A 17,884-nucleotide genomic window follows, 5' to 3' on the forward strand; every position below is an offset into this window, starting at 1 on the left:
AAACAAAGAACAAGAATAGCACCATTTTGCAATCCTAATGAATGAATTGACCTAGGCATTGATAATTAGTACCAGCCAACATTATACAAAAAAAGAGATAAAATAATATGGGTATCCTATTAGAACACAAAACCACACATAAAAGTAGTCACATAAAAACAAGTACACCAATCAAATAAAAAACCCAAATCAAATCAAATCTTTATATTCAATGAGCAATTTACATGAAATATAAAAGACAAAAGAATATGTTGGATGTTATCACAAGGATTCAGTCAGCAAAATCCAGACTGTGGGAGACTCTATGGACAAATAACCTAGTTTCTTCAACAAATAAGTTAATGGGGAAAAAGTACAGTCAACATTTAAGAGACAACTGGAGAACTGGAATGCTGACTGGATATGTGATGATATTAAGACTTTTTGTTAACTTTTTAGATGTAATAATGATAATATAGTTATGTCTCTTAAAAAAAAAAGGGCCCTTACCACTTAAAGATATATAACGAAATATTTACAGATAAATGATATGATGTCTGATTTCTCAAAACAGAGAAAGTGGGTGGGAGCATAGCTGAAACTGAACTGGCCAGGAGTTGTTGATAACTGTTATAGCTAGATAATGGGTACCTAGAGGTGCATTATACAACTCTGTCTTCTTTTTTCTTTTTTAATTAATTAATTAATTAATTAATTTTATTTATTGTCTGTGTTGGGTCTTCGTTGCTGCGCACAGGCTTTCTCTAGCTGTGGCGAGTGGGGGCTACTCTTCGCTGCGGTGCGCAGGCTTCTCATTGCGGTGGCTTCTCTAGTTGCGGAGCATGGGCTCTAGGTGCGTGGGCTTCAGTAGTTGTGGGGCATGGGCTCAGTAGTTGTGGCTTGCGGGCTTTAGAGCACAGGCTCAGTAGTTGTGGCGCATGGGCTTAGTTGCTCTATGGCATGTGGGATCTTCCTGGACCAGGGCTCGAACCTGTGTCCCCTGCATTGGCAGGTGGATTCTTAACCACTGCACCACCAGGGAAGTCCCCTGTTTGCTTTTATATGCATTAAATTTTTGATAATTAAAAAAAATCTAAAAACTTGACCTAAGTTGATACAGGCAGACGGAGGGCCGGGTGAGATATGTTACATAGTTATTAACACAGACCCTCATTAGTATGTCCAGAGCTGTGGACTGGTACCCTGTCTCTAGTTGTTGGGGTTTTATGGAAATTTGTGTGATTCTTCAGAGTTAGAAGCAGTAAAAGATGGGATGAAGGCAACAGTCTCCCTCCCATTTTCAGTTTTGTGTTTCTTGTTTTTTAAAAATTAATTAATTAGTTAATTAATTTTGGCTGCCTTGGGTCTTCGTTGCTGTGCGTGGGCTTTCTCTAGTTGTGGCGAGCGGGGCTACTCTTTGTTGCGGTGCGCAGCCTTCTCACTGTGGTAGCTTCTCTTTGTTGCGGAGCACAGGCTCTAGGTGCTCAGGCTTCAGTAGTTGTGGCTCACGGGCTCAGTAGTTGTGGTTTGCGGGCTCTAGAGCACAGGCTCAGTAGTTGTGGCGCACAGGCTTAGCTGCTCCGTGGCATGTGGGATCTTCCCGGACCACGGCTCGAACCCGTGTCCCCTGCATTGGCAGGCGGACTCTTAACCACTGTGCCACCAGGGAAGTCCCTTCTTGCTTGTTTTTGATAGAAAATCATGCTGTTTCCTTTTCATTCTTTTCAAAACTGAGTCCTCTCTAACAAGTGGGCAGTCTTTTAGATTCCTCAAAATCCCTAACCCCAGGAAAGAAAAAGTTTCCTCACAAAGAAAACTCATTGTAAACTATGAATTATAAAAATTGCAAAAACATGATGATGTTTATTTTGTTATAAGAAAGAAAACAGTAACAGAAAAAGACAAAAACATATCTCACAGCTTAACAAGAGCAGATCTGAGTTTCATAAAACTTTACATATTACAAAAGACAAGTACATAAAAGGACTTTTATTTTTATCTGCTAGATAGCTTAAAATAATGAAAGCAGTGTTTTAACTAGGCTTTTACACGTAGATTTTGAAGTTAAAATTAAGCACTGCAAGCAAACATCTAAGCATCAATAAAAACATCAATACTTTAGAAGTAGCATACTAGTATTTAGCCTCTGACGCCCTCTGCTGGTGTATCGATGGATCTCTCTCTCTCTCTCTCTCTCTCTCTCTCCCCCCAGCCCCTCTCTCCCTCTCCCTGACCCCCTGTTCTTCCCTCCATCTCCCCCTACACACACTTGCCCAAATATGACATATTAGCTCTGTTTTTACTTCCACTATTTAAAAGAAAGAATTTCTTTAAAACACAAGTGTCCTATTTGTGAAAATGATAAGCCTTGTCTCTTTTCATATTTTTAACTTTTCATATAAAAATATCTTATCTACCTTTGGAAGTTAAAAGATGTAATTCTGTATTCCAAGGATAATTAACAACATACAACTAAGGAATAAAAAATGCTATACACATACACATAAATGATAATACTTTTCCTCAAAATAACATTAATTGTAAAAGGTAACCCTGTGAATATTTTAATGGATTACGCTATAAACATTTTTATTTATAAAGACTCTATCTATCCCAAGCCAAGTAGTTTTTCTTTTCAAACAAAAAGAAAAGAAACAAATCAAACATTATTAGACTATGGTTCAAACTAAATAAAAGAAAATAAAAAGAAAATAAAACATTAAATTACTGATAAAAAACCAAAATGAATAATTTATTTAATCTAATTTTCAAAATAAACAGCTCATTACATTCTTAAGAGTCAGGCTATTCAAGAAAATTGTTCTATATTATAATTCTATACTTGTTTCGATTTAGCCTTAGATTTCTTTGTGCCTAATCAATAAGTACTTAGCAAATGAATAGCTATTCCTAGTCTCAGAAAAGAAATAAAGTTTCTCCTAACCAGAGAGCTGGCCAACACACCACAATTGTTGAGGTGACTGATAATGGCAGGATGCACTGAGATTACTAAATAAAAACCTTTATACTTATAAAATTTATGAACAGTTAACCATTCAGTTTCACACAGCATATACTAGAAGGTTAGAGTCCTTAACACAGAAAAATAATAAGAACCAAACCCAAGAAAAGCCCAACAAAAATAGATCTCTAAGTCTTTTTTTGCTGTTATAACTTATTTTCAAGCTTGTTGGAAAATAACAGAGTTCTTAAAACCAACACAATGATTTTTAAAAGTATAAAAATATTTGGTCCTAGAAAAATTTTCAACTTTAATAACACAAAAGTCATTGAGTTTTTTTCATAAATAACCAAAATATTCAGAGCAATTCTTACCACTTGGATAAGGAACTCTACTGGAAAACCACCTAACGTTTCTGTGTCAGAGCCAGAAATTTTACTTCTCCAAGGTGACTGTCCTAATAAGGGGTCATTATCCTGTGGGAATAAAAGGGAATCATTTAACCATTGACTTTTCAAAAGGAAGTATCTATTTTTTTAATTAATTAATTAATTTATTTATTTTATTTATTGTCTGTGTTGGGTCTTCGTTGCTGCGTGCAGGCTTTCTCTAGTTGCGGCGAGCGGGGGCTGCTCTTTGTTGCAGTGTGCAGGCTTCTCATTGCGGTGGCTTCTCTTGCTGCGGAGCACAGGCCCTAGGTGCACGGGCTTCAGTAGTTGTGGCACGCGCGCTCAGTAGTTGTGGCTCACCGGCTCTAGAGCACAGGCTCAGTAGTTGTGGCACATGGGCTTAGCTGCTCTGCGGAATGTGGGATCTTCCTGGACCAGGGAATGAACGTGCGTCCCCTGCATTGGCAGGTGGATTCTTAACCACTGTGCCACCAGGGAAGTCCCAGAAGTATCTTATTTTTTAAAAAATTTATTTTATTGAAGTACAGTTGATTTACAATGTTGTGCTAATTTCTGCTGTACAGCAAAGTGATTCAGTTATGCATATATATACTTTTTTTTTCATATTCTTTTCCATTACGGTTTATCACAGGATATTGAATATAGTTCTCTGTGCTATACAGTAGGAAGGAAGTATCTTATTCTTAAATAAAGAGCAAATTCTATTATAATTACTATTCTATTAAAAATCCTACAAAAAGGAAAATATTTCCAGAGTTGAAGCAACTATTTTATTTACTTTATTAACTTATTTAATATCTGACAAGTCAAAATAATGTGGGCACCTCCTGAAGTTACTGTAATAGATGTGTATTTCATAAGAACATAGTTTACATTCATAATAATCATTTAAACTACTGGTGACATCTAAAAAATATTACTTACTGTAATTGGTGACTGGAGAGGAGGAGTATAATGTAACCGTGGTGGAGTCATAAAAAATCGAGAAGGTCGCTGTTTTTGTCCAAAGGCAGCAATAGGCATCGTCTCATGAGGCTCATTACTCTTTGGGAAAAGAAAATAGTCCCCAAAACTTGAAGAACTTTACCAATCATTTTAGCTTTATAATAGTCCTATTTTATCATAAAATATATTAACCTACAAAGATCAAAGGGCTAGAACTTAAGTCAGAGTATGGATACTACTCTGTTACTAAGAGGTTGAATTCATAAAACAGAAGAAAGTGATCTATTGAAAGAAAGGAAAGTGATCTATGGCCACCCGTGGTTGTCTCTGTGTTAAAGACTATCTGAATATTACCCACTGTAATTAAAGGCAATTCTTATCTGGCCAGGGAGAAATGTTTGGGTGATCTCATAAAGGAAATTACGTTAATGAAACAGAAAAGTAATTTTTCTTTTTGAAATGGGAGGTTTAAAGATTTCCTCCTTTAATGAAAAAAATTAAGATTGGTATACCTTGCTCTATATTTAGTCCAAATTTCCTTTCTCTCCTACTCCTCTCTAAAAGTACGTTTGATAAGGAAACCCTTACAATAAGCAGAGAGTCACAGTTTTTTTAAAAGTATAGATCAGAAAAAAAAGATTCTTCTATTTTTGCACTAAGGAGATAAAGTAATTTTGATTTTTAATTGTAAGTTCACAACCCTTAAAAATCAAGTTTATAACAAAGAAATGAAAAAAGGGGAGGCTAAATGTGAACAATTTAATTTCCATAATGCTTAGAGGCAAATAGTTTTGTTATAAAAAGTTCATTACTCATTAAAAAAAAACTATTAGAGTTATATTTATCCTTTATATTTTAACTTATTAGAAAGGTATATAATTTCCATGACATTGCTAAATCAAGCATAATCATGAAATAATGGTCCAGTAGTTTAATGGACTATATCAGAAGTTCAAAAGATGTGGATTCCAGTCTCAATAGGGCAAGAATCCAGCTTGAAAGCCTTGAATAAATTACCTAACATACTTATGTCTCAATTTCATCATGCAAAAAGTGGGGGTAATTAACAACCACCCTGCATATTCTGAGGATAAAATAGGAACATATAAAAATATATATTTTGAAGTGCAAGATGTTAACATACTTTTAAAGTCATTTTACAAGAGGACTATACCAACAGCTGAAATGAAAGTGTTGTGTAGCTTATTCCCCAAGATTATTTAGTCAAGAGTGATCAGTTGTGTCACACTAAATTTGGTAGAGGGATGCTAGCTTCTGGAAAACGTGGAAGACTTAAGTATAGTTCTGCTCCAGGAGTCTAGTAAGCAGGGCTGGAAACCCCTAAAGATCTCTTCCTCTGTGACTTGAAATCTTGATTCTATCGTAAATACAACCCCTAAGAAAACTCTACAAAACATATTTAATAGGCATAAAACACGTGTATTATGAAACAATACTTACAAGAACTTCATAGTCAGGGATAGTATGAGTTCCAAGCCCTGCCCTATCAAAAGTTACTCTATAAGTAGCATTAAGAGTATCCACAGCATCTATCTGTCCAGTGAACAGACCATCATGAACACCACGTAATCGTGCTGAAAAAAAGAAACAAAAAGGCATTATGATATTTAGGAGATACAAAAAACTGTCACATACAAAACTGCTCCAAGCATGTAATTCAAAGTGGAGAAAGTATAGTACTGTTGTCTATTAAAGTTTCAAAAAAAGCATGTACTTTATTTTAGGCTTAAAGGAACAACAAAAAAATTTTTTGAAACAGAAAACAAAACTATAAATGGTGATCCCTAATTTGATATATGAATGAAATCATATATATACCAAACTAAGGGGAAAATACTTTAACATCATATCATTGCTTTAAACCTCGAATTGCAAAAAAAAAAAAAAAAAAAAAGTCAACAAATTTGGTCATTATACTCATGAATGAAACACTAGGAGTAGTTCAACTGAAAAAAAAAGAAAAGAAAAGAAAAAAAAAGACAAGGGTGCTATGCAGAAAAGATTTACTAGGTTTCAGACTGCTAACCTTAGAAAGGGTTGCCTATAATGTTGACTTCTGGGTACTTGAATTTTGGGAGTGTTCCCATTGTTCCCATACTAAGAAAGGTGGTTTACTGTGCCTAGACTGTGCAAACAATGTGGTTACCTGCTTTCCAATTATTGTATGTGTTGGGCAGAAGGTGCCTACGTAACCGGCCCCCCGTAAAAACCTTGGGCATTGAGTTTCTAATGAGTTTCCCCGGAAGACAACATTTCACAAGTGCTGCTACAACTTGCTGCTGAAGGAATTATGCAAGTCTTGTGTGACACTACAGGGAGGGGACTCTTGGAAGCTTGCACCTGTTTTCCTCTGGACTTTGGCTCCATGTACTTTTCCCTTTGCTTATTTTGCTTTTTATCCTTTTCTGTGATAAGCCATGGCCATGAGTACAACTATTTGCCAAGTACTCTGAGTCTTTCTAGTGAATCACCAAACCAAACCTGGGGGTGGTCTTGGGGATCCCTCACACAGATGTGTCACTATTATTTAAATCCAGTCTGAAGTAACATAAGGAAAATCCAAGCAAACATCCAGCACGAGTGAAAAATATAAGAACAGTAGCATTTAAGGCATTAAACTAGGCAAAGTGACACATTTTATACACACAAAAACGTATAAAGATAGTACTTATTTTTTATTTTTTAACTTTTTTTGGCCACGGTGTGTGCCACGTGGGATCTTAGTTGCCCAACCAGGGATCGAACCTGTGCCCCCTGCATTGGAAATGCGAAGTCTTAACCACAGGACCGCCAGGAAAGTCCCAATGATATCATTTAAATAAAATACAAATATTCAATGCAAAACTGTTTAAAAGGATCAACTGATAAAAACTCAATTGTAGAAGACTAAAATATCATTCTCTTATGGTTACCAGGGGGGAAGGGTGGCAGGAAGGGATAGTTAGGGAGTTTGGGATTGACATGTACACACGGCTATATTTAAAATGGATAACCAACAAGGACCCACTGTATAGCACAGGGAACTCTGCTCAATGTTATGTGGCAGCCTGGATGGGAGGGGAGTCTGAGGGAGAATGGATACATGTATATGTATGGCTGAGTTGCTTTGCTGTCCACCTGAAACTGTCACAACATCGTTAATCAGCTATACTCCAATATAAAATAAAACGTTAAAAAAAATATCATTCTCAGTCTTTGACAGACCAATTAAAGGAAAAGTAAACAGGTATACAGAAGATACGAGTAATAAAGTTGAATGAACAAACATAAATATAGAAAAGGACCTCCAGTTATGGCAGTGTGAAGAGGTTGGTGATTCTTCTCTGCAAAAGACTTGTATAAACCTGTACAGGATTGTCAAAGACAACCATTTCAGGGTACTAGAAATGGGCCAAATGCAGAAAACAATTAAGAAACGATTACTGTGGAAAAATTGCTAGAGCTTCAGTTAAGGACAGGTGAACTCAGTGGCCTTTTTGCAAGAGGCTATTCACACTCTACCATCACCAACAACTTGGTTGGTAAAAAGAGTTTTTCTAATGTATGGTTGGTCATGGAAACAGTGTTGTTTGTTGCCAGAGGGGCAGACAGGATGTGGACCAGTGGGTAAAAACCTGTGACTGTGCTAGTTAAGAGTGGCAAACTCGATCAGGAAAGAATAAGAAAACCCCACAACTTTGCAAGCCTAAGAGGTAGTCCTGTCTGAGGTGATTGGCAGAATAGCTAGGAATTTAACAAGGAGATCCTGGAAACTAGAGAACCATAAAAAGACTGAAATAAACTCTCCATAAATTCTTGCCTAAGTGGAAAACTATGTGATTGGGTGGGAAAGACCTAAGAAAGTCTGGTAAAAAGTAAAAGCTAAGGATGACCTGAAAACGGACAGCAACTTTGTATGTGTTTCCCAAGTCCACACAGAGATCAGTCTGAGGCCTTTCTGGATTAAGATATTTGAGTACAATCTCTGCCTAAGTCATTGGTTGGCCACTAAGTTATGCAGACACAGGAACATTCCCTAGGAAGCAAGCTTAAAAATAAATAAAAGAGTAAAAAAAAACTGAGCAGAGACATCAGTGGTTGCATAGGCAAGTTACTAAAGTAAAAACAATTCTCAAAAAAATTACAGAGTTGCTACAATATATTATCTAAAATATCTAGTTTTCAACCAAAAATTACTAGATATGTAATGAAATAAAAAAGCTGATTCTTACTCAGGATAAAAGTACAGTAAGTAGAAACTGACAAAGATGATACATTAGCAGTCTTCAAAAGTAGATTTTATAAATATGTTCAGAGAATTAAAGACAATGACTCAACAGGGAATTTCACAGAAACTATACAAAAGAACCAAATAGAAACTCTAGAGTTAAAGAGAAGATTTGAAGAAAAGAATTAGGGAATATTTTAGATAATATATTGCAGCAAGTCTGGATTCTGATCTATTAAAGAGAGATCAACAGAAATTATCCAATCCAAAGAACACGGAGAACAAAAGATTGAAGAAAAATGAAGGGAGCCTCAGAGAGCTGTAGGAAGATGTCAAGTGCACCAACATATTTGTAATGAGAGACCCAAAGGAAGGAGAGAAAGAAGGAGAAAAGGAAATTGGAAGAAATTATGGCCAAAAATCTCCCATATTTGAGTTAAAAAATTAAGCTACTAACCCATGAAACTCAAAAAACCCCAAATAGGATAAATATAAAGAGTATCAAACCTAGACACATCATAGTGAAATTTCCAAAATCCAAGGATAAAGAGAGAATATTCAAGAGAAAAGCTTCAAGAGAAAAATGACTCATCACATGTAGGAGAAGAACAACACAATTAACAGGTACATCTCAACAGAAACAATGAAGGTCAGAAGGCAACAGAGTGACATATTCAGTGTGCTAACAAGAAAAAACCATCAAGCAAGAATTCTATATCCTGTGAAACTATTTTGCACAAATGCAGGAGAAATGGAAACATTCTCAGATAAAAACAGAGAGAATCTGTTGCTCCTAGACAAGTTAGGAAGAAATACTAAAACACATTATTTGTGATAAAAGGAAATAATACCAGACAGTAACTAAAATCCACAGCAAGAAAAGAAAAACACCAGAAATGGTAAATATGCGGGTGCATATAAAAAACGGTGTGTACAAAATACACACACACACACTTTCTTTTCTATTCTCTTCATTTCATTTTTAAAAAGTAAGATTATTTAAAGCAATAATTATAATACTACATTCTCAGGTTTATCACAGATATTAATGTAACACGTTTGATGACAGTAAAAAGGAAGTAGGAGAAAATGGAGCTATATTGGAGTAAATCTGCTATATTTTATCAGAATTAATTCAGTATTAATCTTAATTAGATTGTGATATGTTAAAACTTCATATTGTATTTCCCAGAGCAACTAACACACACACACACAAAACCCTCAAAAAATACCTAAAAATAACAACAGAGAAATTAAAATTGTATACTACATTTGTATACTAATATACAAATGCTAACTATATAACTATACTAAGTAAAATTTGTATACTAATTGTATCCTAAACAGTATTTGTTTAACACAAAAGAATGCAGGAACGGAGGTAAAGGAAAATAAAGGATATGAGACATATTGTAAACAAATAGCACAATGACAGGCATAAATGCAAGCATATCAATTATTACATAAAATGTGAATAGACTAACCACTGATCAAAAAGCAGAGGGTGAAAGGGGTCAAAAGGTACAAACTTCCAGTTATAAAATAAGTCAGTCTATATAAAATACATAACCAATAAGGACCTACTGTACAGCACAGAGAACTACACTCAATATCTTGTAATAACCTATAATGGAAAAGAATATATATATATACACACATACACATGCACGCACACACACGTATACACATATAACTGAATCACTGTGCTGTACACCTGAAACTAACACATTGTAAATCAACTATATTTCAATTAAAAAAATTTTTTTAAATTGTAAATGTACAAAAAACAAACAAAAGAAGTCATGAGGAGGTAATGTACAACATGGTGACTATAGTTAATAATATTGAATCATATATCTGAAAGTTGCTAAAAAAGTAGATCTTAAAAGTTGTAACTTTTTTGGTAACTATGTGTGGTAATGGATATTAACTAGACTTACTGTGGTGATCATTTCACAATATATACAAATATTGAATCATTATGTTGTACACCTGAAACTAATATGATGTTAGATGTCAATTATACCTCAATAAAAAAATACAATTAGATAAAAATTTCTTAAATTTTTAAAAAGGCAGAGGTTTGCATACTGACTTCAATAGAACAAGACTGATCTATAAGCTGTTTATATATTTCTACATGTGTCTGAGACACACTTTAGATTCATAGATTCAAATAGGTTGAAAGTAAAAGGATGGAAAAAGATTTACCACAGTAACAACAGAGTACTGGAATGGCTATATTAATGAAAATTTAAAATAAGGGATACTACTGGAAACAAAGAGGGACATTTCATAATGATAACAGGGTCAATGTATCAGGAAAATATGACAAATATAAATATATATGCACCTTAACAGAGCACCAAAATACCTGAAGCAAAATCTGATGAAATGGTAGAGTTCAACATTTATAGTTAGAGATTTTAATATTCATCTTTCAGTAATTGATACAACAATAAAACAGAAAATCAATAAGAATATGGAAGACATGTACAACACTATCAACCGATTTGACCTAACTAACATATAAACAATGCTCAACCCAACAGCAAAATACAATCTTTTGAAACATACATGGGGCATTCTCTAAGACAGACCAAATGCTAGTTCATAAAACAAGTCTCAACAACTTTAAAAGAAGTAAAATCATACAAAGTACTTTCTCCAACCGCAACAAAATGAAACCAGAAATCAGTGAGTCTTCACCAAGCAGGCTTGGTCATGCAAAATAAACTGAGAGAATACTTATAATATGAAAAGCTTAAGAACTCAAATATAATTTGGAGGGAGGACCATCTTATGTTCTGGCATATACTGTATACTTACATACATCAAACTTTAGAGGGAGATTCATAAAACTTTAGGGGAAACTCACTTTCTACACTTCTGTGTTCTTTTCTTCTTTTTTTTTTTTGAGAATGCATTGCCTTTATAAATCAAGAAAAGAAGATATTTCCATATTTTTATATGGATGTCATTTATGACCCTCTACCACAGATCTATACTTGAAGTCAGGCTCCCCTATTATTACAGGAGTATCTATCTGTTCAAGTGATGGCTAAATTCTATCCAGTTTTACTTAACTGGCTCAAAGACTTCTAAAAATACTTAAACTTTTGTCTCTAAGGCAGCCCTCTCCTTAACAGCCATTTCCAGATTACTGGTGTTGACAATGCAAAGCTAAAAAAACAAAAACAAAAGCAGCAACCTAAGTTAGTATACATGGTCACTAAGGGATGAAAAGCAGATTCTCGGTCAGAATGCCAAGTTCAGGAAAATAAGAAAAAAATGCTGTTGTGGTTATCAGCATTAACCTAAGGCTTTGAGAATATTTTATAATAAACAAATTTCAAAAACATCCTTTAGGTAGGGTAAATCCTATTAATCCATAAATCCTATTAGCCAATTACCTCAGGACAATGTCCATTTACACTTGTTATCCTACTTCAGTTATTAACAGCACCTCCTCTTCTACTTTCAGAAGATGCTTATTTGGGTGATAAATTATATGGTCACTCTACTTCTTTGACCGTTTATAAGGTCAAATACGCAATGCAAAAAAAAAGAGACAATTTTTCAAACACAACAGAAGGTTTGCTGGGAATCTGGTGAACATACCTAATGGCATCCAAAAATCCAAGTTTAGAAAGTAATTTCATTATAAACAAACATCAAGGAACAACTTTAAATATTATTGGTCAGAGCCTCAGTTTTGGGCCAGGATTCAGAATTTGTGTTAACCAGCAGCTGTCAAATCTTAACTCTACATTTACTTCTATAAATCATATCTTCCAAATCACATCTTCCATATCATCCTTGATGACTTCCTTTCCCATAATCCTTTGATTTAGATAAACTACATTACTTTTAGGACAGTTCTGAATTTTACAATTTCTTAACAAACCAATGATTTTAAAATCTCTTTTTATACCCTGACTTCTCTGACTACACAGAGTTCTAGAACTATTCAGAGCAACGGACACCTGATGAACGACTTCCTGTACAATGTGGTTAAAGTATCATGTCCAGACGTTTCCCCAAGACTTTTCCACTATTCAAATTTTCCATCATTTCGGTGTTTGTCAAAATTCTTGTGTTCTTAACTCTGTAACTAAGAATCACTTGGTGTCACTTTTTAACCTGTCTTCTTTGCGCCTACTGCAAAATCTTTAATATAGTTACTTTAAAAATTTCTTTGTTGTTGTTATTGAGGAAAAGTCTACTACTCCTTCTTTACTAAAAAATTTCTTCCCAGCAAGCAATGTGGAATTTTGTTTGTTTATATACTTTTCTAGGTAAAATTTACATACAGTAAAATGAAAATGTAAGTGTATAATTCTATAAGTTTTGACAAATGAAATCATCCATCTTTAAAGTCACGGAATATTCTTATTATCCCAGAAAGTTCCCCCTTCCTAGGCAATCCTTTCTTCAGGAGCAACCTCTTTTCTGATGATATTTTTCTACCATAAATTAATTTTGCCTGTTCTACAACTTCATATAAATGGAACCATACAATATGCATTCTTTAGTTTTCAGCTTCTTTTGCTCGTCATACTGTCTGAAGTTAATCTATATGTCAGTAGTTAGCTCCTTTTTATTGTCAATTTGTATTCCACTGTAAGAAAATATCATGTTATGTTTATCCATTCGCCTGTTGTTGGGTTGATTCCAGGTTTTGACTATAAAGTTAAAACAAAGATGCCATAAACATTCTTGTACATATCCTTCTGTGAACAGCAATTTTCATTTTTCTTACTTAAATACCTTGGAGCAGAACTGCTGGATGACAGGACAGACATAAGTTTAATTTTATTAAAAATTGTCATGCTTTACTCCAAAGTGGTATACCATCCTATCAACAATGTATATGAATTATGGTAGCTCCACATCCTTGCCAACATTTAATGTTATCAGTAGTTTCAATTTTAGCCATTCTGGTGTGTGTAGTGGTATTTCATTATGATTTTAATTTGCACTTCCTTGATGACTACTGATGTTGAGTGTTTTTTCACGTGCTTATTGGCCATTCATACATCTTCCTCTGGGAAGTCTCTACTCAAGTGTTTTGTCTATTTTTTGAATTGTATTACTTATGTTTTTATTACTAAATAATAGAGTTCTTTATGTTTTCTAGATATAGTCCCTTTTCAGATATATGATTTGGAAATATTTTTTTCCCAGTATACGGCTTGCCTATTTATTTTCTTAATGTTGGCTTTTAGTGGGCAGAAGTTTTAAATCTAAGTTAAACCTAAAAACCACCTTTATTTTTCTTTTTTGATAATTACTTTTTTGCCAGATCCAAGAAATCTCTGCCTACTTACAGATCACAAGATATTTTCCTGTGTTTACTTACAGAAGCTTTATAGTTTTGGCTTTTATGTTTAGCCTTTTGGTCCATCTTAGATTAAGTTTTTTGTATAGCATGAGGAAAGGTCAAGGTTCATTTTATTTCCATATATATACCTAGCTGATCAATCATTATTTATTGAAATGCCCTTCCTTTCCATTGAAATGCTTTGGTACCCTCAGAAAGTCAACTGGACATATGTGTGCATCTATTTCTGGATTAAACTATCCTTCCCATTTTCACAGACATTAGAATAAGCACAACAATTTCAAAAAAAAAAAAAGAAAAGAAAAGAAAAGAAAAAGAAAAAGAAAAGGCCTGCTGTGATTTAGACTGTTTACCTCTAAGATCAGTCTTGGCAGAACTGACATTTTTAACAATACTGAGTTTTCCAATCCATGACATGTTTTATCTCTCTAATTATTTAGGTTTTCTATGCTATTGTCAATAGTGTCATTTTTTAAAATGTCATTGTCCAGTTGTTGCCTTATTATACAGAAATACAACTAATTTTCATATTGATTTTATATCCAAAGACCTTGCAAAAAAATTCATCTTATTAATTCTAGTCCTTGATTTGGGATTCCTTAGGATTTTCATATGGGTAATCATGTCATCTGTGAAAAGAGACAGTTTTACTTCTTCCAAACTTTATGATTTCTATTTTTTTTCTTGTATTATTTCACTGTATCTAGCAGAATACTGTATACAGATCATAACTGTATCCTTGCATTGTTCCCCATCTTAGTGGCAAAGCATTCAAAATTTCACCATTAAGTATGTAGTTGCACATAGATTTTTTCATATATTAACTTTGTCAGGTTGAGGAAGTTCCCTTTTATTTCTAGTTTGTTGAGAGTTTTATCATGAGTGGGCATTAATACTGTCAAATGATTTTTTGTTATCTATTGATAAGACCATGTGGTTTTTCCACTTTATGCTACTAAATATGGGGAATTACATTAGTTGATTTTTAAAAACAGACTTTCTTTTTAGGAGCAGTTTTAAACACACAGCAAAATTTAGAGGAAAGTACAGAGTTCCCATACATGCCCTACCTTTACTCTCCCTAAGAGCTTCCCCTACTATCAACCCATATAGCTCCTCCCTGACACACCCAACAGGCTCTCCCACTATCAACATCCCACACCAGAGTGGTACATTTTGTTAGCTGATGAACCTACACTGAAACATTATTATCACCCAAAGTTTATAGTTTACATTAGGGTTCACTCTTGGTGTTGCACATTATATAAGTTTTGACAAACGTATAAGGGCATGTACCTGCCCATCATTACAGTATCATTCAGAGCAGTCTCACTGCCCTAAAAAACCTCTGTGCTCCACTTATTAATCCCTCTTCCCACTAGCCCCTGGTAATAACTCATCTTTCAACTGTCTCCATAGTTTTACCTTTTCTAAAATATCATACAGTTGGAATCATTCAGTATGTAACCTTTTCAGATTGGCTTCATTCACCTAGTAATATGCACTTCAGGTTCCTCCATCTCTTTTCATGGAATTTTGTTATTATTATTTTTAGGCCATGCCACACAGCTTGTGGGATCTTAGTTCCACAACCAGGGATCGAACCCAGGCCCCCGGCAGTGGAAGCACATTGTACTAACTACTGGACCACCAGGGAATTCCCTCTCATTTCATTTTAGCTTCAAATAATATTCCATGTCTGGATGTATCAGTTTATTCATCTAATGAAGGACATAGTGGTTCCTTCCAACTTTTGGCAATTATGAATAAAGCTGCTATAAACATCCATGTGCAGGTTTTTGTGTAGAAATAAGTTTTGAACTCATTTGGGTAAACACCAAGGAGTGTGACTGCTGGACTGTGTGGTAAGAATATGTTTAATTTTGTAAAAAATTGCCAAACTGTTTTCCAAAGTGGCCGTACCATCTTGCATTCCCACCAGTAATAAATAAGTTCCTGTGCTCCACATTCTCGTTTGGTGTTGTCAAGTTCTTGATTTTGGCTATTCTAATAGGTGTATAATGGTATTTCATTGTTTTAATTTGCATTTCTCTGATGACATATGATGTGGCATATCTTTTCATGTGCCTATTTGCCATTTGTATATCTTTTCTTTTTTAAAAAATTGAGGTGACATTAATTTACAAGATCACATAAGTTTCAGGTGTACAACATTATATTTTGACTTCTATATATATTACAGCATGCTCACCACCAAAAGTTTAGTTTCCATCCGTCACCATACAACAGACGCCCTTTACTCATTTTGCCCTTCTCCCAACTCCTTCCCCTCTGGTAACCATACTACTCTGTTCTCTGTATTTATGTTTGTTTTCATTTTGTTTATTAATATTCTACATACGAGTGAAATCATATGGTATTTGTCTTTCTCTGTCTGACTTATTTCACTTTGCATAATACCCTCAAGATCCATCCATATTCTCACAAATGGCAAGATTTCATTTTTTCATGGCTGAGTAGTATTCCACTGTATATTATATACACACACACACACCACATCTTTATCCATTTATCCAACAATGGGCACTTAGGTTGTTTCCATATCTTGGCTATTATAAATAATGCTGTGATGAACATAGGGGTGTATGTAACTTTTTGATTTAGTGTTTTTGAATTCTTTGAATAAATACTCAAAAGTTAAATAGCTGGATCATATGATAGTTCTTTTTTGTGTGTGTGTTATAGTTCTATTCTTAATTTTTTCAGGAATCTCCATACTTTTTGCCATAGTGGCTGCACCAATTTATATTCCCACTAACAGTATGAGAGTATATCTTCTTTGGTGAGGTACCTGGTCAGATCTTTTCTCCATTTTTTAATCAGGTTGTTAGCTTTCCTATTATTATTTTTTTTTTAATCCTATTATTAAGTTTTAAGAGTCCTTTGCATATTCTGTATAACAGTCCTTTATCAGATATGTCCTTTGCATATATTTTGCCCCAGTCTATGGCTTCTCTTCTCATTCTCTTGACATTTATTATTTTTTCAATTATTTTGTTGTAGTAAAATACACTAAAAAGTTATCATCTTAACCATTCTTAAGTGTAGAGTTCAGTGGTATTAAATATTAATAATGTTGTTCAATCATCACTTATATCTATAACCCTTTTCATCTTGTAAAACTGAAACTCTACACCCATTACAGTAACTCCCCATTCATCCCTCCCCCACAGCCCCTGGCAACCACCGTTCTACTTTCTGTCTCTACGATTGTTGACTATTGTAAGCAGCTCATATAAGTGGAATCATAGGGTACTTGTTTTTTTCTGACATTTCACTTATCAATGCCCTCAAGATTCATCCATGTTGTTGCAAATGGTAGGATTGTCTCCTTTTTTATGGCCAAATAATATTCCATTGTATATACAGTTGACCCTTAAACAGCACAAGTTTGAACTTCAGGGGTCCACTTATACACAGATTTTTTTCAGTTGTAAATACTACTGTACTGCATGATCCATGGTTGGTTGAACCTGCAGATATGTAACTGCAGATACGGAGGGCTGAGTGTTTGTGAATTTCAGACGGCACGGGAGATCAGCACACCTACTCCCCGCATTGTTCAAGGGTCAACTGTATACACCATATTTTCTTTCTCCATTCATCTGTCAGTGGACACTTAGGCTGTTTCCATGACTTAGTTATTGTAAATAATGCTGCAACGAACATGGGGGTGCATGTATCTTATGGAGATAGTGAGTTTGTTTCCTTTGGATAAACACCCAGAAATGGAATTGCTGGATCATGTGGTACTTCTATGTTTAATATTTTGAGGAACTTCCTTACTGTTTTACATAGTGGCTGCACTGATTTACATTTCCACTACCAATCCACAAGGGTTCTCTTTTCTCCACATGCTTCCCAACACTTGTTATTTCTTGCCTTTTTGATAATAGCCATTCTAACAGGTGTGAGGTGCCATCTCACTGTGGCGTTTCCCTGATGATTAGTGATGTTGAGCATCTTTTCATGTACATGTTCGCAATCTATGTGTC

General features: G+C 34.6%; 1 protein-coding gene across 5 annotated transcripts in view; it reads right to left on the minus strand.

Moving 5' to 3' along the window:
- LIN9 (lin-9 DREAM MuvB core complex component) overlaps positions 1-17,884 on the minus strand; it is a 107,893-nt gene that overhangs the window by 39,765 nt on the left and 50,244 nt on the right. For all 5 annotated transcript variants that reach the window (XM_082393291.1, XM_082393293.1, XM_082393292.1 and 2 more), the window contains 3 exons: positions 5,758-5,891; positions 4,276-4,395; positions 3,316-3,417 (listed from right to left, as the gene is read on the minus strand). In XM_082393291.1, coding sequence (XP_082249417.1) covers positions 3,316-3,417; positions 4,276-4,395; positions 5,758-5,891 — 356 coding nt within the window. The remainder of the gene's footprint in view (positions 1-3,315; positions 3,418-4,275; positions 4,396-5,757; positions 5,892-17,884) is intronic.

Source organism: Balaenoptera borealis, assembly GCF_965194805.1.
Source record: "Balaenoptera borealis genome assembly, chromosome: 1".
Taxonomy (NCBI): Eukaryota; Metazoa; Chordata; class Mammalia; order Artiodactyla; family Balaenopteridae; genus Balaenoptera; species Balaenoptera borealis.